Genomic DNA, 24700 nt, shown 5'->3' on the forward strand with positions numbered 1-24700 from the left:
TGAGCCCCTAGGAATGATGCAGGATTTTTCTTATTCAGTTTGGAAGTTGGGGGCTTCCACAGCCAGTGACATCCTTGTTCAAGCCTTGCTTGGCCCTAGGGCTGCTGCAGGATGTGTCTCATTCACTCGGCCCACTGGGCCACACCTGCCTTGCACAACCAGCCTGGATTCTGTGCTCACCAGGGGTCCGTTCTCAGCCTGTGGCTGAGCATGCCCTAGCCTGCCTGTTTTACAGCTCATACTCATGGTCAGTGGTTCCCAAATTCTTTTTCTACATGCAAGAAGAATGAGGTTACACTGACAATCGAAAGGTGAGGAGGGTGGAGAGGAATTTTATTTCATGACAGAACAGCTTTCAGCAGAGAGGGGATGTGAGGGTGGTCCCCCATCTAAAGTCGGGTGGTTTCTCTCAGTGTGGCTGGGCCTGGGGCTTTTATGGACTCAGAATGGGGAGGGCATGCTGATTGGTTTGTGAGTATGCAAAAAAAAAGGCTAAAAAAAGGCCAGTCAAAAGTGGGCATGACAGTGTAAAAAAACCAGTTATGGAAGGGTAGGTATATGTAAAATATGTGAAGGGTGAGGATCAATTGGAAGAAAGCACCAAATGGGAAGAGAGGTTCTCAATTTGGTCTGTGGATTTCACTTGTATTTTGGCTTTCAGACTTTAAACTGTCTTTTGGCTTGAAGGTGGGGTTTCACCAGGGACCCACCCCTATCTGTTTAGGATTTGTCTGCCTCCTGCCACTATTATCAGGACATGCGATATTGAAGACATTGAAATATGGGTTGTGAAGACTTTTTCTCATATTTGTGAGGAAAAATATTCAAGAATATTTGACCCCATTGTCCTCAATAATCATAGATACAGGTTATTGTGCAGAAATCTCTCAAGCTAGTATAGCCAGAAATGTGTCACCTTACATGTGATCTAATGTCACAAACTAGTTTTGTAGGAACTGAAACAAATGAATATGCAATAGTAATTGCCTGTTCCTTTTGTTTGCTCATTACTATTCACATGTCTCATTCCCCTAAGTCTGACTTTTTGTTTTCCTTTCCATTCCACCTTTCAGGGTTCCCCTCATGCTCTTTTCCTCAAATTAAGGACATCTGCTCTAAGGTGAAGGGCCACAGTTTCCAGATTATATTGTTGCAATTTGATGTCTTTTTCTGCTTTTTAACCTTGAGGAATGTAATAATTGCAGACAGAATTATTGTTATATTTGGTTTAGATGGATCATGGCGACAGTCAAAAATGCATTTGAAATCATTTTTGGTTAGGGTTTCTGAAAGCAATTAACAAAAGTTGGAAAGACATATATTCTATTTTAATGGAAACTGTAACCAGCTGAATCAGGATTAAAGTCTAAAGATGTGATATCTGAGTCTTAAAATTATAAAGAAGAAATACTGAGAGGTTTTCTGATTTTTCTATAGCTTCCTCATTACAGCCTACTCATATTAGTGAACTAAAAATACTCTGATAGGGAAGAAAAACTTGCAGTCCTTATTTTCTGAGCTGTATTTGGCATCTTGTATTGTCAATAAGTTCTTCCTCATATCAGATGCTAATCCTTGCCAATACAGTAGGAGCTCTTATCACTAATTCTTTGTTCTTCTTAACCAAAAAAAGGAGTATCATATATCTGTCTCTATCTGTCTCTCTCTCTGTCTTTTCCTGAAATATGTCATTGCATATAGGGCAGGACATTTTACTTTAAGAAAGGATAGCATGGTGTGTTAGTTTTTGTGTTGCTATAATGAAATACCCGAGGCTAGGTCATTTGTAAGGAAAAGAAGTTTAATTGGCTTACAGTTCTGCAGGATGTACAGGAAGTGTGATCAGTATCCACTTCTGGTGAGGGCCTCAGGAAATTCCAAACATGGTAGAAGGCAAAGGAGGAGCCAGTGTAGCACGTGGCCAGATTGGGAACAAAGACAGATGGGAGAGGTGCCACCCTCTTTTAAAAGAGCTGTCCCATGAACTCATAAGGAGGACTCACTGATTACCATGAGAATGGCACCAAGGCATTACTGAGGGATTCTCCCCCACGATCCCACCTCAAGTATTAGGGATTACATATCACTATGAGATTTGGAGGGAACAAACATCCAAACTATGTCACATGGGTTGGATGCAAAATACTCATTTTTAAATGCCATATTTCATTTTCTTAACCAACATTTTTATAGCACTTACTATGTGCTACGCATTATTCCAAGCACTTCACAAATGCTAATTTAACTCTTACAACACCCCTATGGGAGAGGTACTATCACTATGCCTATTGTACAGACAAGAAAACTGAAGCAGAGAACAGTTGGGTAGCTTGTCTAGGATCACAGACTGGTTAAGTGACAGAGGTGACTCTTAGCCACTATGCTATGCAGCTCTTTGTGAAATCATCTGCCTGCTTTTCTGACATCTTTAAGGCATTTTTTATGGTTCTGTTCTCCAACTGTATCACCAACTTTGGATTTATACTACAGATTTTTCCAGTGTTCTTGTGCAGTGTATATCTACAATGTATATGCATGTGCTTGTAAATATGTGCTTGCATGTGTTTGATATTATCACAGCACTTCAGGAGATTCTGGCACAAGTGAAACCTTACATTAGGAGGAAAGAATATATTATATATTCCCCTTATGTCCTCCAATAAACCTCATAACGAATTGCATGTGAGACCATGGACAATTTATGACACTTCTGAATCAATTCAGTTATATTCAAAATAAGGGAGTTGGACTAGTTGATTTTTTTCATCTTTAAATTCTAGACCTGAATCAGGAATTTCTAAAGCAACCAGTAAGGAGATTTTTTGTTTTTTCAGTATAGAGCAAACCCTTGACATTTGAAAGAACTACTTTCTATTTTGGTCAAATATTTTAAACCTTAAACAAGCCTAAGACTTTTAAAAATCTCTAAGTTTGTAAGAACCACAATAATATATCATTTTCTAGTATAAAATAAGTAAAATGTTTACATGGCCATGTTCTAATCTCTATTAGCTCTAAAAATACTGAAGTAAATAATCTATAGATTTTTTTTACAAGAAATTATGCAATGAAATAAAAATGGACATTACTGCATTATATAATAATCAGATAAAACTACCCCCAGTATACTTGCAGTGAAACAAAATTTGTGTTCTTACTGCACCAAGGGAGAATATTCCAGAGGAACTTTAGAAAACATTTGGAGGAGGGGCTATGGAAGAAGACCTAATTTGATTGGGTCTGCCCGTTCATACTGGTATCTTCTTAAATATTTTGAAAAATCTGATGAGTATAACAAACAGCTGCATTTATTTGTTTCTTTGTATAGGTGGTTGTAATGCTAAACTCTTTTTATAGTTTAAAATGCTAAAAAGTGTACAAAACATTGAAATGTATAAGGCATGAAAAAATAGAACATCTTTGCCTGCTAACTAGGTATAAAAATGCAGAAGGAGATACTATTGAGAACATAACTCTTACCTAATGAAGGAACATAATTATTATCTTGAATATGCAAATAATTATACTACTTCATAATGTCTCTGCTTAGCAGAGTGCTTGATTCCTGGAAAGAGAAAAAAAACACACAAGCACGCACACACACAGACAGGATATATGGAATAGCTGTATATGAAATAGCTACAAATTTGCATGCTAGGAGAATAATTACTTGTGGAAAAAGTTATGTGTTTTACAGACAGCAAAATCTTTCCATTTTATCTTTTGCTTGAGTTTTTTGGCTCCTTCTATGAAGGACTATGTTCCTATTCTTGCAGACAACTGACTGATACATGGATGTATTGATTGTATAATTATAAAATACATGGCATTAGTTATGCCTAGGACATATGATGTTTGATAAAACAAAAGGAAAAAGATTCACCTGTCAAGGAATTGCAGTTTATTAGAGATTAAAATAATGACCAAAATAGCAAAAAATCTAAAGACTAATGTAAAGGCAAAAATGTGTCAAAACATAATATGAGAAGTTAACAAATGAGAACAACCTGTTGAATTGAATGAGTAATTTCAGCAAGATGAGAGACTAGACTCTTTCTATCATCATGCCCCTGTGCAAGTTTCAACTTTGACAACTACCCACAGATAAGAGTACATTTGTGAGAATCTAGGAGTTCACTGAAGTTCCAGCACATCATCAAAGCAAGAAATTTAAGAATAGAAACATCAAAGAGGATAAGAAGAACAGTTTCACTTCTTGTATCCCACTTTCCTCAAGGTGGCACAGCTCAGTTCTAAGAGAGACTTTTAGCCCACTATGTATCCCATGGGGAAAAATGAGAACATAGTGCTTGAACTCCTGAGTCCTTCTGCTGTGCAGGATGCTGCCCTAGAGACATACTTCTTTCTTGCCTCACCCAGATTACTGAGGTAATCATCATAGCCGAATGGTTGAGAGAGTCTGGGAGCAGGAAGAGAGGCTGTGGGCTCTACTTACCACTCCATGGATTCTATCAGGAAGCCTGACAATGAACTGCTCTCATGTTGACACCCCTTAACCCTCTCATGGGCGCCCCAAGAATCTTGCTGCTGACATTAAAAATAAGCATCTTGCTTAGAGAGCTGGTTCGCCAGGAAACCATTTTCTCCTAGGCCTCCAGGCCTGTGGTGGGAGGGGATGCTGTGAAGGCCTCTAACATGCCCTGGAGACATTTTTCTCATTGTCTTGGGGATTAATCCTTTTCTATCACATTGTCAGGCTGCACATTTTTCAGACTTCTATGCTCTGCTTCCCTTATAAAATTGAACATAACTTTAATAGCACCCAAGTTACCTCTGGAATGCTTTGCTGCTTAGAAATTTCTTCCCCCAGATACCCTAAGTCATCTCTCTGAGCCCTCCAAACTGTTCCAACCTCTGCCTGTTACCCAGTTCCAAAGTTGCTTCCACATTTTCAGGTATCTTTTCAGCAACACCCCATTCTCGGTACCAATTTACTCTATTAGTCCATTTTCACGCTGCTGATAAAAACATACCCAAGACTGTGCAATTTACAAAAGAAGGAGGTTTAATTGGACTTACAGTTCCATGTGGCTGGGGAAGCCCCACAATCATGGTGGAAGGCAAGGAGCAGCAAATCATGTCTTACATGGATGGCAGCAGGCAAAGAGGGTGCTTGTGCAGGCAAACTCCCATTTTTTAAAACCATCAGATCTAGTGAGGCTCATTCACTATCACGAGAACAGCTCAGGATAGATCTGCCCCCATAATTCAATCACCTCCCACCAGGTTCCTCCCATGACATGTGGGAATTATGGGAGTTACAACTCAAGATGAGATTTGGGTGGGGACACAGAGCCAAACCATATCACTGCCCCACAGGTATATCAGTAGGGGCTCAACATCACTAATCATCAGGGAAATGCAAACTACAACCACCATGAGATATCACCTCACACCTATTATCAAAATGTTAGAAGATAACAAGTATTGGTGAGGATGGAGAAAAAGTAACCCTTATACACTGTTGGTAGGAATATAAATTGACATAGCCACTATGGAAAACAGTATGGAGTTCCCTCAGAAAATTATAAATAGAACTACTATATGATCCAGCTATCCCACTTCTGGGTATACATCAAGAGCAAATGAGATCAATATTTTGAAGAGATATCTGCACTTCCATGTTCATTGTGGGGTTATTCACAATAACCAAGAAGTGGCAACAACCTAAATGTGCATTCACAGATGAATGAAGAAAATATGATAAAAACATACAATGTAATATTATTCGGCCTTAAAAAAGAAGGAATTCCTATTATTTGTGACAACCTGGATGAACCTGGAGGATATCATGTTGAGTGAAATAAGCTAGGCACAGAAAGAAAAATACTACTTATCACTTGTATATGGAATCTGAATAAGTTGAACTCATAGAAACCAGAAGAATGATTGCTAGGCAGGGCCTGGGGGGATGAAGGAAATGGAGAGAAGTAAGTAAAAGGGTACTATCTTTGAGTTATGATCAATAGGTCTGGCTGCCTAAAATACAGCATGTTGACTGTACTGAATAATAGTGTATTGTATACTTGAAATCTGATAAGAGAATAGATCTTAAGTGTTCTACCTCCCCACACAGGCAGAGAAAAGATAACCACTACTACTTGAGGTAATGGGTATGTTGATTACCTTGATTGTGGTAATCATTTTACAATGTTTATGTACAATGTTTGCATGTCTCAAATATATATAATTTTATTTGTCAATTACAGTTCAATAAAGCTTAGAAAAAATGCAAATGGATTAATTAGAAAATTCTTACAAATGCAAAAGCATTTATCCACATGTAGTTAAACATTTTATTAATTGACATTTACGGAAAGAGTTAAAGTACATGAATATAAGACTACCAGATAATCCAACATGTAATCATGTATAGGTATCTTATATTAATTTCTTTTAGAGCAGATAATAGTCATCTACCTAAATAATATAGAAATAACTGTGATTGGTCTAGTAGCACTGATACTTAAAAAAGCAATCTGTCTGTACTTTGGAATGCTGGAATAAAAAACAGTATAAGTCTCTTAAATTTTTCTCTTTCAAGATTGTTTTGGTTCTTCTTTGTCTTCAGAATGTTCATGATAATTTTAGATCCTCTTTATACAATTCTCGAAAACCTTTTTGGGATTTATGTGTCAGGTGTCTGGGGGGCAGACTGCATCAAATATATAGAGCATTTGTAGAACAACATATTTACACTTCTTATTCTGTAGTTAACAAGCACAGCTCTTTTTATATGTGTCAGTGAGATCAAATTTTTCCAACTCTTCTATATCCTTGCTGTTTTTATTCTTTATGTTCTGTCACAGATGTGTTTGTCTCCCACTATATTTGTGATTTGCCTATTTTTTAATTTAAGTTTATATAGGTTGAGACTATGTTGTTACTGCATATGAAATTAGAGTTGTGTGTCTTTTCAGTGAAGTAATTTTTCATCATAATTAAATGCTCCTTTTCATCTCTAGTAAGGTTTACTGCATCAAGTCTACTTTGTGTGATGGCTATGTTATCGTTATTATAACCATACTAGCTTTCTTCTATTTAGTGTTTGTATAGTATTTCTTTTAGTCTATCTTTCTGAATCCTTAAGCTATAGTAGTTTTTCTTCTAATTAGCAAATCACTGGCTTAGGTTGTGTACAAAGTCCATTGTGATGATTGTTTGAATGGGAAGATTTAATTTTCTTACATACTGTAGGTGGCACTGTATTTGTATTGAAATTTGACATCTTCCTTTATATTTCTCATTTCCCATTTTATTACCTTCTTTTGGATTAGTTATATTAGCATTCCATCTTTTCATTATCTTGCCAGTAATACACTCTTTTGCTATTATTTTGATATTCATAAAATCTTATGTTATTAATGCTTTGTATATACTAACATATTTACCACAATATAAGAACCTCATTCCACATTAATATAGTTTATCCCCACAAATCTTTTATGTTATTATTGTGTGATTTATTCTGACAACTATTTTAAATTATGCTTGTTTATCATCAGTATTCATTTATATTTACCAACTGTTGCTGTTTATTCTTTCCTGTATTTTTACGAGGCTTCACTGTGTTAGCCAGTATGGTCTCAAGTGATCTGCCCACCTCAGCCTCCCAAAATGCTGGGATTACAGGCATGAGCCACCGTGCCTGGCCCTAAACTAATTTATTAGTCTCAATAGTGTTTTGTAGATTTTTTTAGGATTTTCTACATATACTATCATAACTTCTGCAAGATAGATTTACTTTTTCATTTTTAATCTTATTTTTATTGATTGATTATATTTATTATGATCTCTATTACAATGGTGTATAGAGGTTTAAAAAGTATATATATTTGCCTTGTTCCTGATCTTTAGTAGAGAACATTTGCCTTCTATCCTTGCATGTACTGTTAGTGGTATGTTTTTTGATGAGTACTTTATCATACTGAGGAATTATTCTGAAATCTTTTTTATGTCAGTTTGCTGAGCATTTTTCTCATTAAAAGTGTTGGATTTTGTCAAATACTTTTTCTTAAATATGTATTTATACACACATACACATATATTTTATAATATAAAATATATATTTATTTTGCATATATGTGTATATATATATATTTTGCATTGCTAGGATAAATCTCACTTCGTAATAATGTTTTTATGTGGTTATATAGTACTGTATTAGGTTTGATAATTTTTTTCTTAAATGTTTTTGCTTCCCTGTTTGAGAGACATTGGTTTTTAATTTTTAATCATTTTCAAAAGTTTGTTGTGTCAGGACTTTAGTATTAAGGCTAAGCTGATCTGATACAGTGAGTTCAGAAGTGAGCATGGTTCTCCTCACTCTTTTTAAATATTAAACTTCATGTAAGATTGATATCATTTGCTCTTTAAATAGGTTTTAAGGAATTTGCCAGTGAAGATATTTTGTTCTGGCATTTTCATTATAAATTGGCTTTCAATTATTAACTCAACTTCTTTAATAGCTAAAGGACTATTCAGGTTTTCTATTTCTTTTTTGTGTCAGTTGTTGTAGTTCGAGTTTTTGAGAAATTTTTCTATTCATGTTACTGAATTTATTGACATACAGTTGTTCATAATATTCTCTTATTTGTATTTTTAATAATTCTAGGCTCTGTAGTGCTGTCCTTTCTTTGGGTAATCATATTTTCTGTTATTTTTCTTGACCAGTGCTGTGGGATGTTTATCAATTTTATTAATCCCTTTAGCAAGCAAATTTCTGGGTACATTGATTTTCTCTAGGTTTTATTGGTTTTCAGTTTATATTTCATTTATTTTCACTCTAATATTTATTATTTTCCTCTTTATGTGATTTTTGGCAATTTAAAATTTTGAAAGATCTGGAAATGGTATGGATAATTTATTGCAGGAGCAATAAAAAAGGCAAAAACATCAATTAGGATATTAGTTATGGCAATACTTGCTGTTAGAGATGATGGCCCAAATAAGGCAGTACAATGGGGATAGACATGAGGGAATAAATTTGAGTCATTATGCTCCAGAATCAGAATTAAGAAGATTTGATGAAGGAATGGGGAGAGGGTGTTAGCAGTGGCAAATCCTTATGAGTGTGCAGCAACCTCAATTCTTGCCTTCTTAGATGAAAGAATTTGAGTGAAAGGCATAAGGCAGATGAAGAGACTAAGGCAAGTTTTATAGCAAGAGTGAAAGTTTATTTAAAAGCGTTGGAGCAGAAATGAAAGGAAAGTATACTTGGAAGAGGATCAAGAAAGTGACTTGTGAGATCGAATGCACGGTTTGACGTTTGGACTGGGGTTTTATATGTTGGCATACTTCTAAGGTCTTGCGTCCCTTCTTTCCTGATTATTTGTTTGGGGTGAGCTGTCCACATGTGCAGTGGCATGCTAACACTTGGGAGGGGAGCATGCACAGTGTGTTTACTGGAATTATATGCAATGCTCACTTGAGTTTTTCTTCCTTTACCAGTCTAGCATTCCTAGAGGAAGGTCATATACCAGTTAAACTCTGTCATTTTGTCTCACAGTGCACGTGCTTGAGCCCACTCACCGAACTCCTGAGATCTTACTGGGAAGCTGCTGATCACTAGTTTCAGGGTTTTTTTTTTTTTTTAATTGGGAGACTGCCTTTTCCTGCTGCCGGCTGAGATCAATTATTATTTTAGAGAGACAATTAACAACTTTGCCCGACCATCATCTGATAGTCGCCTGACATTCCTGGTGGTGGCGGGGAGCCCTCTCCTGCCCTGCTCATGTCTGTCTACTGTAACAACAGTAGGCTAAGATCAATTTTTGATCAACATATCGAGTTACTCTGCAGATGGTGGTACTGTTAACTAAAACAAGAAGTACTGGACAAGAAAGTTTTTGAGAAGCATAATCATTTCTGTTTTGTATATTTTAAGTTTGAGGCTCCTGTGTAACATTTAAGTGGCCATATATAGTAAATAAGAAGATAAATGGATTTGGATATTTGTAAAGGTGTCTGAGCTAGAAATTATGATTTTAGAATCAGCAGTTTATAGTGCAAGCTATTCTTTTTGGGTACAAAATAAAATTGATATACTATTGATATTTTTATCTTATTTTAATTTCTACTTCTGCATGTTTTATAATGCAAATGCAGTGTTATTCTAATAGGCATGCATGCAGAATGCATTACACAAATATTTATTGTATAAGCCTTCTCAAAAATATTTTTTCACAGGGCTTGAAATCAAAATGTTTGGAAAACTTCACATCTTTCATGAAGCCTATTTAAGTAACAAATGTAGAAGAGCAAGAATTGAGTCCTGTGTAACATCAACATTTAATAAAAGAGTAAAGAAGGAAGATTTTAGCCAGGAATATGAGGTGACACAAATAGGAAGAAGACCAGAAAAGAAAATTGTCACTGAATTTTAGAAACTAAAAATGAGGGGTGGTTAGGAATTACAAATACTCAAAGAGCTTATTAAGAGGAGAGTTAAAAAGTTGCGCTAAGTAGAATTGGCACTATGGAAGGGATCACTAATGTCCTTGGAGGAAAAGTGTAATTGTAGGGATGAGTCAGATTTCAAGATGGTGGGATTAAATGAGGTGTGAGAAAGTTGAGAGGCTATGAGTTTAGGTTACTTTAACAAGTGGCTTAGTTTTAAGGAGGATAATGAAAAAAGTGACAAGAAAGAGGAGGCTCAATTTGTTATTACTGGAAGAAAAGTCTTGATTATTTTGTGTACTTTTGTGGTTATATGCCAAGAGGAAAGGAGTAGTAGAGAAGATGAGATTGAAGACTAAGGAAAATAAAGGAGTCAATGATAAGCGAGGTCCTCAATCAGCAGAAAATGAAATTCAGTGCATGAGTCTATGCATTTACTTTTGATGAATGGAGGACCTGAGATAAGACAGGGAAGTAGGAATTGCTGCATATTCAGGTGCTATCATAACACAAAAATTATCAGTTGGATCCAAAATACATTTCAGCCTTGTGTATCAGAGGTAACACCTCCAACAAAGTAACACAAAAAGATAAACTAAAGGAATGAGAGAACACATCTGGTAAAGATGAGCTAAAGGAGAGCAAAAATTGCAGTAATAGAATTCAAGCCACAAATATTCCATAATTGATTCCCTATATTTTATTCTCAATCAACAACCAAAGAGATCCTATTAAAAGCCAAGTTATATCTGGGCATGGTGGCACATGCCTCTAATTGCAGCACTTTCGGAGGCCAAGGCGGGCAGATTGCTTGAGCTCAGGAGTTCAAGACCAGCCTGGGCAACATGGCGAAAGCCTGTCTCTACCAAAAAACACAAACAAACAAACAAACAAACAAACAAACAAAAAAACCACAAAAATTAGCTGAGCATGGTGGTGCCTGCCTGTAGTCTCAGCTACTTGGGAGGCAGAGGCGGGTGGATCACCTAAGCCAAGGAGGTTGAGACTGCAGTGAGCTGTGATGGTGCCACTGCACTCCAGCCTATGTGACAGAGTGAGACCCTGTCTCAAAAACAAAAGATATATGATATGACTTCTCTGCTCAGAATCTTCCAATGGCTCCTCATTACTCATCATAAAAGTCAAAGTCATTGCTATTGTCCACAAAGACCTACTGGGTCTGACTCCTTACTCTACTGAACACATCTTATACGACCTGAACCTTCACTTACTCGGCTCCACCTGTGCTTTGAAACCACCAGGTATAAGCTCCACAAAGTCCTTTTTATTTGTTGCTTTTACAGCCTGAGATGCTTTCCTCCAGATACCTGCATAGCTTACTCTTACTCAAGTATCACTTTCTCAGTGAAGTTTTCTTTGACTAGCCAATTTTATATTGTATTCTACCACCACTCGGAGTGCCCAATGCCTTTTTCTTTTGCATTTATTCCTCAGTACTTATCACCATCTATAATACCACATATGTTTACCATTATGGGTTTTTCATGGTTTTTTGGGTCTTTTTTTGAGTCAGAGTCTTACACTGTTGCCCAGGCTGGCATGCAGTGGTGTGATCTTGGCTCACTGCAACCTCCACCTCCCAGGTTCAAGCAATGATCCAGCCTTAGCCTCCTGAGTAGCTGGGATTACAGGTGCCCACCACCACGCCTGGCTAATTTTTTGTATTTTTAGTAGAGATAGGGTTTCACTATGTTGGCCAGGCTGGTCTCGAACTCCTGACCTCATGGTCCACCCACCTCAGCCTCCCAAAGTGCTGGGATGAGCCACAGCGCCCGGCCTACCATTATGTTTTGTTTCTGTCTGTCTTTTTTCACTAGAACATAAACTCCTTGAGGAGAATTTTTGTCTATTTTTTTCAGTGCTGCATCCCTAGCACCTAAAACAATGCCTAACACATAACAGGCACCTAAAATATTTGTTGAAATCAAAAATATGTACTGAGTGTAGCACTTTATATTGCAAAATAAAATAATATTTATTTACCTGCAGTTTGAAGACACATCAGCAATAAATGTTGTATGATGCTAATAAAAATATTATTGAATATTTACTATGTGTCAAACATGGTTTTGTATAACTCAGTCCTAACATAGAGTCTATGAAACCATTATTATTATTCTCCCTGCTTTATAAATGACAATACTGAAGCACAGAGAGATGATATAATCTGTCCTAGGTGGGATAATGAGAATGTCAGCAAATAAGGATTCAGGCCCATATATTCTACTTCCAAGGGCTGCTCCTTAACCATGATTCAGTATTCATTGCTGCCTTTTACCTGCCATTACCTACACAGAATCAACGTCATAAAAATTTTAGTCATTTACAGAAACAAGAGAAGTGAGTGACAGACCATTAGATAGTGTGTAAAATCAACTTTAAAATGTAGAGACTTTAAATAATGTAATTCATATTATTGAATTTATATATATAATACATATATTTATATATAATACATATACATACATATATAATATATACAATAAATATATATATGTAATACATACATGTGTGTATATATATACACACACACCCCTCCATGGGAAGAAATAATTTTCAGTAAGATATTGTATGAATCTGGTAGTCGCCCCGAACCTTTTTGATAATGATAAAATAACCATTATAATGCTGATAATGCTTGCTTACTATATTTCAGGAACTATGCTAAGCAATTTAGATGTATTATCTCATTTAATTCTCAAAATAACTCAGTGAGATAAAAACTATTATTACCCCCTGTCTAGAGATGATGACAATGAATCTTTGGGAGGATATGAAAGTTGGCTTGAGCAAATTGCAAGTAAGTGGATTGACAGATGGACCTGAGATGAGAACCTAGGCAGTTTAACTCTAGAGATCACTGTTCTTTGCAGGTTAATAGTGAAATGAAGTATCCTTCAGTAAACATGTTGAGACGGTTATCTATGAAAAGAAATCAGTGTAGTTCCCTAACTCTTGTTATACCTCAAAATAGATTCTGAGAGATCAAGAAAGACAATGTAAAATGTTCAACCATATAAATAGTCAATGAAAATAAAAGTGAATATTTATGAAAGCACTTTCTGAGCTAAAGTACAACAGAAGGATTGCAAAGGAAGAGAATAATAGATGATATAAAATGAAAATCATCTTTATGATAACAGAAAGTAACCAATATGGCAAGTAACAAAATTAAAAAAAAAAAAAACTGTACCAAGGAGTTAATAAATCAATTAAAAATGGTAAGAAATCCTATGAATTTAATTGATAAATACACAAAAACCTGATTAGTTTACATGCTAACAAACATGGAAAATATTCTAAAAAAATGTTTACCTTAATGGTACAACTTAAATGAATAAAAAATGATAAAGTAATCAATAAATGGTAAATGATCCAAAAAATATATTTTTTATCATATTATGAATATGTTAAAAGATAAGTGTATATGTAATACTACATATAACTATGTAACTGTGTATATGTGGATAAAAGATGAAATAGATGGCTTATAATAAAGAGCAAAAGTCTTTTGACTATTCTTCCCGAACTTTTTCTATTCATGAGCGACAAGGCACTATTAAGCATTTATATTTGGACTAATCAACTCTTCACAGCTCATATAGTATTGCAATGACATATAAAAATAAAGGAAGATACCGAAGCACAGAGATGTCATTTGGACACTCCTCTGTCCTTCCACCCAGAATCTCTATTTTGTTTCTTCTATGGTTAACTTCTGCAGCTTAACACAATTATTATTAACCATAGAGCCAAGCAGCGAATTCAGATTATGCTTCTTATTTTATGGGTCGGATATCATGACCACTTTCCTACTTGATGGGAAATGTTCTTAGCTTCAAATACAAATGAGTCCTCCCTTTAGCTAATTCCTTTATCCTATGAAGTTTTTGTTTCATTTGTTTTGTGTTCAAAATCGCACTATGCATTTGATCAATTTGCCTTTTGTGTTGTTGCTGTTGTCTTCTGGTTTATTTAATTTTTGCTCCCAGAATCCTCATTCTAGAGTCCATTCTCCTGCTCGAAATTTCTCTCTAGGGTTTCAAAGAGGGCTCTTCATCCTGGGACGTCCCTTAACACTTGCTCTTCTGTGAAAACCATTTGCTTCCTGGATTTCCTCTTTCTTGGTAGACTTTGTTTTGCTAACAAGGATATGTGAGTGGTAAATTTTCCAAGTTCTTCCAAATTCTGATAATTTCTTAAACTGCCTTATACTTGATGGTTTACCTATATATAAAATTTCAGGACCCCTATCATTTTCCCAAAGACTATTGATAGTATTTCTCCCTTGTCTTCAAACATCCAGTATTGCTGATGGGAATTCTGATACCATTCTATTTCCTATTCCTTTCTCTAGGACCCAGCCCTTGCTTTCTGGAAACTTTTAGTATATTTTCTTTAGCTTTGTTATGTGGAAATTTCATAATGATTTTTATCTTGGTAGTTTCTTTTTCCATTCATTGTCTTAATATGCAATGACTTGTCCATTCTGGGAATTTGTCTTCTATTATTTTTGCAACTTTATTCCCCTCCATATTTTGTTCTTTTTTTTCTAGAACTCTTATTTTATCTCATGTTTTTTATTTCATGTTTTATCTCTCTAACATTTTATCTCATGTGTTTTATCTCTTGGTTTTTCATACGTCCTTTCTTTTAAATTATTGGGAGAACCCACTGCCGATGGTTACGTGGGTTCTTTTCTATTTCCTAGGTGTCTTGGCTGGTTTGAGAAATAAAGGGAAAGAGTACAAGAGAGAGAAATTTAAAGCTGGGGGTCCGGGGTAGACATCACGTGTCAGCAGGATCCGTGATGTTTCCTGAGCCGTAAAACCAGCAAGTTTTTATTAGCGATTTTCAAAAGGGGAGGGAGTGCATGAATAGGGTGTGGGTCACAGAGATCACATACTTCACAAGGTAATAAAATATCACAAAGCAAGTGGAGGCAGGGTGAGATCATAGGACCACAGGATGGGGAGAAATTAAAATTGCTAATGAAGTTTCAGGCATGCATTGTCATTGATAACATCTTATCAGGAAACAGGGTTTGAGAGCAGACAACCTGTCTGACCAAAATTTATTAGGTGGGAATTGTCCTCCTCCTAATAAGCCTGGGAGTGCTATAGGAGACCGGGGCTTATTTCATCCGTTTGGCTTCGACCATAAAAGATGGCACGCCTTAAGGGGGCCGTCTATAAACCTACCCTCAGGGTGCATTCTCTTTCTCAGGAATGTTCCTTGCTGAGAAAAAGAATTCAGCGATATTTCTCCTATTTGCTTTTGAAAGAGGAGAAGTATGGCTCTGTTCTGTCCGTCTCACTGGCGGCCAGAAGTCTTATCTCTGGTGTTCCCTGAACATTGCTGTTTCCTGTTCTTTTTTCAAGATGCCTAGATTTCATATTGTTCAAACACACATGCTCTACAAACAATTTGTGCAGTTGATGCAATCATCACAGGGTCCTGAGGTGACACACATCCTCCTCAGTTTACGAAGAAGATGACAGCATTAAGAGATTAAAGTAAAGACAGGCATAGGAAATCACAGGGGTATTGATTGGGGAAGTGATAAGTGTCCATGAAATCTTCACAATTTATGTTCAGAGATTGCACTAAAGACAGGCATAAGAAATTATGAAAGTATTAATTTGGGGAACTAATAAATGTCCATGAAATCTTCACAGTTTATGTTCTTCTGCCGTGGCTTCAGCTGGTCCCTCCGTTAGGGGTCCCTGACTTCCCGCAACATTAAATCCTTCTTTTATTGAGATAATTTTACCATTAATTTTAAAAGCTCTTTTAATTTTGACATCTGAACACTAAGTAGAGGTTATTTTAAGGTTTCTTTAAGGTATTTCCTGGAATTATCTCTTACTCTTCTAACATTAATTCTTATCTATGTTGATTTTAGCCTTTCTCTTCAATGTTATAGTTTTTATTTTAATAGTTTAGTGTTCCTTGATTAGCCATATATAGGGGAATAAACAAAAACGAGGCATGAGAATGGATGATTGGGGTGTGTGTTTGTGTATGCATATGTGGGAGGTGTTTTTGAGTGAACAACTGGAGAACCAGCCATTAGGATAGAGAAAATCTACCTGCCAGAATAAGAAAGGCTCTTTGCAGGTCAGCAACACCTGTCTGTTTCAGATTTGTGAGAAAGTGGTCATTCTGCATATGGAAAATAAACTTAAAAAAAAAAAAAGACAAATAGTCATCTGTTTTAATTCTATTTCTCACTTCTCTCCTGCCATAGTATCTGCCATCTAACCTAGATCTTCTCGTGGGTTCTGCAGAGAAGATCAGCTCCATTCTTGGTTACGGCCCTCCTCCATCTGTGATTTGAGCTACAGCTTCCTCCATTTTGTTTCACTTACCACTCTTTTCCATGCATACACTTAGCAGCTTCTAGAAATTCATTGTTGTCTCCCTTCCTTGAGGTTCCTTTTTGCTGTGTGGCTTATGATTGTATTATCTAAATGAATCTCACTATATTATTTCAAATTTGAAACATTTGTAAGAGTATAGGGTTAGGGGCATTATTAAGTCATTAGATTTTAAAGTGCAGAATTGATATTGTCACTTTTGGGTACAATTTAGCACCCCTTTTGGGAAGCTATTTTGCAAATTATACAGAGAGCCCCAGCTATTACCACACAGTGATTATAGGAGAGGAGCTTTAAATATGTTCTAAAATTTTACCAAATAATTTGATTTTTTCCAATGTATCCTAAAAAAAAGACCATAAATATGAAAAAAAGTTTGATCAACACACTTTTCACTGCAGAGTTCAGTGTTAATGTGAAAGGTTATAAGCAGTTTAAGGGCTAGGTAAGTGATATTCCATCTCTATAGAATATTTTGTAGATATTAAAATTCTTTAGAAAAGTTTAGAATCACTATAGCACAAGTAGAAATACTTGTGCTATAATATTAAATATATAAATAGGATATAGAGTTACAGTGGAATCTCAGTTATTTTAAATTTGCATAGAAAATTATATTAAAATGCTAATAGTAAGACAGTGGTATTGGATGTGATTTACTCATTAAAAAGAAACATTCTATATCATATTTTTGTCTTTCATAAAACCACATATTTTATGAACTTCCAAAGGGAAATAAATTTATGAAATAGCAATAACAACAAAAAAAGACTAAGAGAACATACCCACATACCCCCACCCATTCCCACCCACATACACATTCACACTACCAGAACCAAAAGGAACTCATTCTCATTTATTCTGACATCTACTGTTTTCTACCATCTCATCTACTTTTGTCAACAAAGTTGAAATATTGCCTTGATAATTTTGTCCCTAGTTTCTGCTAGAGTGAGTACTTATTGAATAGAGAAAGTAAGGAAAATGAGTAAAAGTATTCAGAAAATGCAGCAACTGCAATTGAGTATCTCATCTTCTTTTTCATGTTTTTCAAAATGGTAGCATAATAATTTTTAAAAACATCCTATATTAGTTGAAAATCGATCTTAACATTTATCTGTAAAAATATCAAATGAAAATTGAATCACAATCTCTGTCTTTTTTTAAACCTTCATGCTTATATTTATTCTTTATGTTATAATACTAAATACCTCAGATGGATTCTTATAAGGAAGACATTTGTGTTAATATAAGAATTCTGGGTTGGGTGCAGTGGCTCGCACCTGTTATTCCAGCACTTTGGGAGGCTGAGGAGGGTGGATCACCTGAGGTCAGGAATTTGAGACCAGCCTGGCCAACATGGTGAAACCCTGTCTCTACTAAAAATACAAAAACTTGCCGGGGTGGTGGTGGACAGCTGTAATCAGCTACTCGGTAGGCTGGGGCAAGAGAATCGCTTGAACCTGGGAGGTGGAGGTTGCAATGAGATGAGATCATGACACTGCACTGCAGCTTGGGCAACAGGAGTGAAACTCCATCCCAAAAAAAAAAAAAAAAAATTATCCTGGACCTCGTCATGAATCACCTTAGTAATATCATCAAGAATAAATCAAGAAATACATTTCTTTTGTTCTGTGTCTCCAGCTCTGTAAATATTTCAATATTTCTTCCACTCGAATACCTTTTTAGTTTTTCTGCCAAACTTGTGGTTTTATCTATGGAATTTTCTGTATATGTATAGCAGAAAGTGTTGCAATTTTTATTTCTCTGGGTAAAAAATTCCTGTGGGTTTTATAAAATAGTTTAGTGTACTGCTTAAGAATTAAGAGGAAAAGACAATTAAAAATGCAGTTACAGCAAAAAGTCAGAATACAATTTTCAATCCTTCATATTTTCTGATATGTGGCATGGTGTTTCAAAAGTCATGTAACTTCACAATAGTATTTGAATCAAGTTTGTATGTGATTGCTTAAAATCTGTAAATTGTTAAGATCAGTTATTGCACAGGCCTACTTTAGATTAGTTTGGAACATATCCCAGGGTATTTAATCAGGGTATAATCCTCCATAGTGCAATTTCTAAAAGGTGTGTTTGTGTGCTTTAAATAAATAGCATTTTTTTGTAGACAAAGTTGTGTCTTAAACTCTTTCTTAAAAAAAAAATTGTTAAAAATGTCTCCCTACCGCACTCTTGTATTATCTATAGCTTCAGGCAAATATAATACTTAATACTGACTTCAAAAAATGTATTGTAGAGGTCTGCAATGTTTGGTATTAACTGTGCTGAAATGTATGACAATATTCTATTGTAATCTTATATATTTTTCTTTATAACTCATATGAGCAATTTATTTTTTATTTGTAAAATTTGTGGTATGATTAATTTTTAGAACTGCAAATAGACTGGGAGGTGATATTTTAATAAAAAATATTTTAACATTGTTATGGTTAATTTTAGTTTCAATTTGGAGGATGGATTGACTACACTCATAGTTAATTTAAAAATACAAATTTAAAAGTGTGGTATACAAGGAAATAAGACATAGGAAAAGTTTGGAATTATACAATATTTTAGTAAATGTTAAAAATAGAAAAAAACTAATGAAGCATCACAGACTTAAATGAATACACAGTATTTTAATAATATTATTTAAAATGCCTATGCTGTTTTGACAAAGTCACTAATGTAACCTTTTGAATAAACAGGAAGTGAAATTAAATTGTAAAATTCAACTTAATAATAATAAATTGTGTTTCTTTTAATCGATCTGGTAGCAATTCTGCACATATTCAAAATCTGGAACATACCCAAATCTGGCAGTTAGTTCTCATTGACCCATTTTTTGTAACGTTTACAAATGTGAAGCAATCAAAATAAGATTGTGATAATGATTTCTAGAAAATATTCAGATGTAAAATGAAGAGTATCCTTTACCCTTCTATCAGTATTATTGTGCTCCTTTGGGCTTCTTTATTTGGCTTTATTCAATTTTAGAAACTTTGTAATTGTAAATTTGTGTTTTCTGAATGGTTTTTTAAAAACTGCATATTTATCCTAAGTATACCTTGATATTTCTGTAGTAAAGAACCTACTTTATTTTATTTCTTATTATTTCTTTTGAGATAGAGTGTCACTCTATCACCCAGGCTGGAGGACAATGGCGGGATCTCGGCTCATTGCAATCTCTGCCTTCTGGGTTCAAGTGATTCTCCTGCCTAAGCCTCCTGAGTAGCTGGGATTACAGGCGTGTGCCACCACGCCCGGCTAATTTTTGTATTTTTAGTAGAGACGAGATTTCACCATGTTGTTGGCCTGGCTGGTCTCGAACTCTTGACCTCAGGTGATCTGCTCCCCTCAGCCTCCCAAAGTGCTGGGATTGCAGGCGTCAGCCACCACACCTGGCTGAAAAGAACTTACTTTAAATGATGAGTAATAAGTTGCTTATTATTAGTCTAAGAAATATTTATTTGATGTAAAATAGTCAAAATTTCATACCAATCTTCATGAATTACAGGATTTCAAACTTATCACAGTCTTGTCAGCTAAAGAGACAAAAACAACAACAACAACAACAACAACAACCTTCCTGCCGCACACATGTCCCCTGTCCCCACTCAGGGTTCTGGGCAGAAGAGACTCAGTGTCACTGACTGTTCATGAAGGTCCTGGCCCTGGAGTATTGCACCTTTTAATGTTATCCTTGATATGTCCATGTTCAAACAATCAGGACTTCTGAGGGACCATCTCAGTAATAGATTTTGTAAAATATACCCTTATTTGGCTGGCACTTAAATTCAAGTTGCTTTCCATAAACCCCTTATTTTGATATAGGCTTATGCAATGAATTGTTCATCTTGTTTGACATCTTGGTAGATGAGAAATCTGTAACACTGGTTATTATGCTTTGTGTAGATGTTATACCTAACTGCTTTTTTGAACCTAGTACACTTCATTTTATGACTGGGAGTCTAAATAAATCAATTAACCTTCATGAATTTTAAATTTTTTATAGCAATTATTTCTCCTCAGTCTTAATTTTTCCTATAATCCATTTGAGTTTTCTTGCCTGGAAAGCAGTTCTTAATTCATCTGCAGTATTTTCCTTTTAAAAAACTGTATTAGTTTTTTCCTGTCTTTTTCTTATTTTAGCTTCATCTTATTCTATGGCTATAGTTACAGCTTTTCCCTATTTATCTGAATATTTTCAGTAGTTCATTTTCTTCATTTGACCTACTAAACAATGCTTCTTTTACTATTTTCTGTTGCTTCTCAATTAATGTATCTACGATTTATTCATCCTGATACAATATTTTTGAGTACTTGTTGATTGAGTCAGTATTTGTGAAAAGGAAGCCTAGAGTTTGGTAATTAGCTTTTCCTGTGGAGGTAGTTCCTGACGTACAAACAAACACAAAACACCTGAAGTGCCTTTGGAGGCATGCAACTGAGGCAGCGATGTAAAATCACAGCACAAAGAAACAGAGGTACTGAGGATATTTGAAAAGATGGCTCATGGGGCTCTTAGCACCTATCTTTGCCCCGTGACAGCTAGTCATTGCTGCTATTATTATTTTTTATTACAACAATCGTCCTCATTATTACATTCATTTTAAAGGTCATCAAATGGAGAACGGATATATAGGTTTATTTTAAGTGGTGCTACATCTTATAATTTATCAGTGGATATGTTGCTAAATGATGGTTCCCAAATAGCTCTCCTTGGGAAACATTACATTGGAGTGGTCACATATGAATAAACTCAGAGTCACATTTATTGCTTTAGTAAATATGTGCATGGAAAATTATATTTTATAGCATAAATAAGCTTAAGGTTAGTTTATTGCTAAGAAACTAGAGAAAATATACAGATTGACCTTTTTTGTGGGCCTACTTTTTTATGTTTGTTTCTTCTATATGAATATTTTTAATATTGCCTTTAATTGTGGGTGATTTTTGAAAAGACAGGCTTTTTAAAAATACTTGCAAGTACTGTATATACATATTGATTCTGTAGTTCTGGGTAACATTTTTCTTTTTTCTTTTATTTCCTGGTAACATTTTTCTAACCAGTTAACTACCTTGCTTGGAACATTTTTGCTAATACTCCAGAGTCAATTATAAAAAATATGACAGATATATGGTAAAAGGAAATACAGAATCATCAAATTAGAAATGCTGAGGAAAAAACTCTATTCTGGCTGCCCAGAGGTTCTCTAGCCTCAGACAAGTCCCTGTGTAGGCATTCATATATTTGACTATGACTTGTGGGAGGACCATTTTCTCAAGAAATTTGCAAGGATAAATATGAAAATGAATACTGTTCTTTTTTCCTTACATTTTAAGATACTGAAAAATTATTTCCAAGAGGGCATAAAAATTTATATTGTTCTTTCTTCTTCAAATAGGTTATGTGGGTATGCAATTTATGTCGAAAGCAACAAGAAATCTTAACCAAATCTGGGGCATGGTTCTTTGGAAGTGGCCCTCAACAGACAAGTCAGGATGGAACCCTGAGTGATACAGCTACAGGTGCTGGCTCTGAGGTACCAAGAGAAAAGAAAGCACGACTCCAAGAGCGATCGCGGTCTCAGACACCCCTGAGCACAGCAGCTGCCTCCTCCCAGGACACTGCTCCTCCCAGCGCACCACCAGACAGGAGCAAAGGGGCTGAGCCCTCACAGCAAGCCTTGGGGCCTGAACAGAAGCAGGCTTCATCCAGGTCTAGAAGTGAACCTCCTAGAGAGAGGTAATAGTTCTTTCACCCTGTAAGCAAAAGGCAAGATTTTGCTAGGAGAGCAAACGCGTTTTCAAGAATTTAACTTCTATTAATGGAAGGAATATGTGGAAGTACTAATTCTCAGATCCCACATGGAAAAACAACAGGCCTGAGGGGTGTTGTCTATCTCTAGAATGTACTCCTTAGGAGACCTTTGTTGAAAGCTTTTCTTTCATATCAAGCACAGACGTAAACACGAACTAAGTCACCCAGCTGAGCTACCAACTTCCAACGGTGAACTCAGAACAGCTCTTAGATCATGTTTCACTTATAAACCTAGCCCTTTAATTAAAAGTGCTCTGAGAGCATGTGATGGGGGAATCTGACCTATCAGAAAGTATGTGGACACATCAGAGAAGCCTTCTTTAAGGACATTTCTTTTATGCTGAGCTCTAAAGAGTGACTTTGGAATTAACCAGGAGAAGGGTAGGATGGGTGCTCCAGGTATCTGCACAGGCACATGGCCTGAGGGAACAAGCCCAAGGTGAGGGTTTCCTAAAGGATAGCTGCTGGCTACAGTGCAAGTAGCAGAGGGAATGTTGGGGAGAAAAGGCTGGTGAGGTAGTGAAGGGACAGGTTACATTTTATAGCTTTTATTGTAGGCGAAAGGGAAACCATTGAATATTTAAACAGAGACTAATATGATCAGATTATTTACTTTGATTGATTCATTCATTCAAAAATGTATTCATGGGCAAACATGAAGCTATGCACTGGGAAAAAGTGTTGACAAGGAAGACAGGCTCACAAGGCTCATGGTTTGGGGACCAGGACTTTTGTTAGGACCTAGACTGGGCTTGTTATTTTTATATGTGTAACCATTACTTGGAGAAAGGAGGCTCCAAGGAAAGCTTTTGAACCCCTTTTCAAGCAAAGCCCATACAGTAAAAGATCAAGGACTTCAAAGTTAAAGAGGTCTGGATTCTAGTCCTGGCTCTGCCACAATAGTCAGTAAAAACTCACTTGCAGGGTTGTGGCAGGTATTAAAAGAGAACATGTGTTCTTCCCAAGCTGGCACATGGTAGACTTTCAGTGAATGTAGCTATTATTCAAGCCAGCAGTCATTGTGTATTTACTACAGATAAACACTGTGCCAGGAACCAGAGGGTATAAAGATGATTAGAACATACATGGTCGCTTTTCTGACAAATCCTAGGGAAGAGACCACACACTATCCTAGGGAAGAAAGACACCTAGGCGATTAACCAGGATGCTAATTTGATCAAAGCTAGGCAATACGTATAGTATTTTGAGAGCCCTAGGAAAGAGGAAGTGACTTCTGAATTAAGCTTTATAAGGTACTCAGGAGTTGCAGGGGAGCTACACAGCATATAAGAGGGCAGTACGAGAGAATGAGTGTAACTAAGCTATTTGGAGAAAGGATAGAAAGGACACCAGAGATATCTCGGGGAAGGTAGAATTAATAGCATTTGGTGACAAATTGTTGTGGGAGAAGAAGAGACAAAAATACTGAAGATGCAGTTTGGAACTGGTTGGAAGATGATATCTTTAAATAAGATAGAGAATTTGGAGCTGTAAAGTTTCTAAAGAAAAGAGTTCTGTTTTTGACATATAGTGAAAAACTACAAAAATTTCAAGAACGAGGGCTGAATAGAGACTTTTTGTTCTGACTTTTTAGTTAAAATTTGAAGATTGATAGGTAGGAATAATTTTACTAATGATATAAATTCATAGGAAAGCAATGAGGAATTGGGAGGTACAGGAGCAGGAAGAGAGGTGGCCGGTGTAAAGAGCTGGCCAACTTCAGGGAGAAGCAAGATTGAAAGAGACACTGTTTATTTGTTTTAAATTACTGAAGAATTCTTGGCCATAGTTTGTACACTGTCAAGGAGTCAGAAACAGAAAATTAAAGGCAGAGAGGAGAAAAAGTATAATTAGTAGAACAAAGAATCAGACACTGGAGAACTGCTTCCATTTGCATGACACTCTATCCTTTCATAAAACATCTTCACAGATGGTGTCTCTAATCCTCACATGAACCCTGCAAGGTAAGTTTTATCAACGTTTCAAGAAAAGTAAATTGATTCAATGTAAACTTCTAACAAGAGCAACGACGCTTCAGTGAGCTGCTAAATGTAGTACA

The 24700-nt window shown here is 35.8% G+C and overlaps 1 protein-coding gene across 7 annotated transcripts in view; it reads left to right on the forward strand.

The window, feature by feature from the left end:
* The window catches only part of RIMS1 (regulating synaptic membrane exocytosis 1), a 491301-nt gene that overhangs the window by 246008 nt on the left and 220593 nt on the right, over positions 1-24700 (forward strand). For all 7 annotated transcript variants that reach the window (XM_025382124.1, XM_025382126.1, XM_025382128.1 and 4 more), the window contains one exon: positions 22226-22566. In XM_025382124.1, the coding sequence (XP_025237909.1) occupies positions 22226-22566 (341 nt within the window). The remainder of the gene's footprint in view (positions 1-22225; positions 22567-24700) is intronic.

Source organism: Theropithecus gelada, chromosome 4 (assembly GCF_003255815.1).
Source record: "Theropithecus gelada isolate Dixy chromosome 4, Tgel_1.0, whole genome shotgun sequence".
NCBI classification, from domain to species: Eukaryota; Metazoa; Chordata; class Mammalia; order Primates; family Cercopithecidae; genus Theropithecus; species Theropithecus gelada.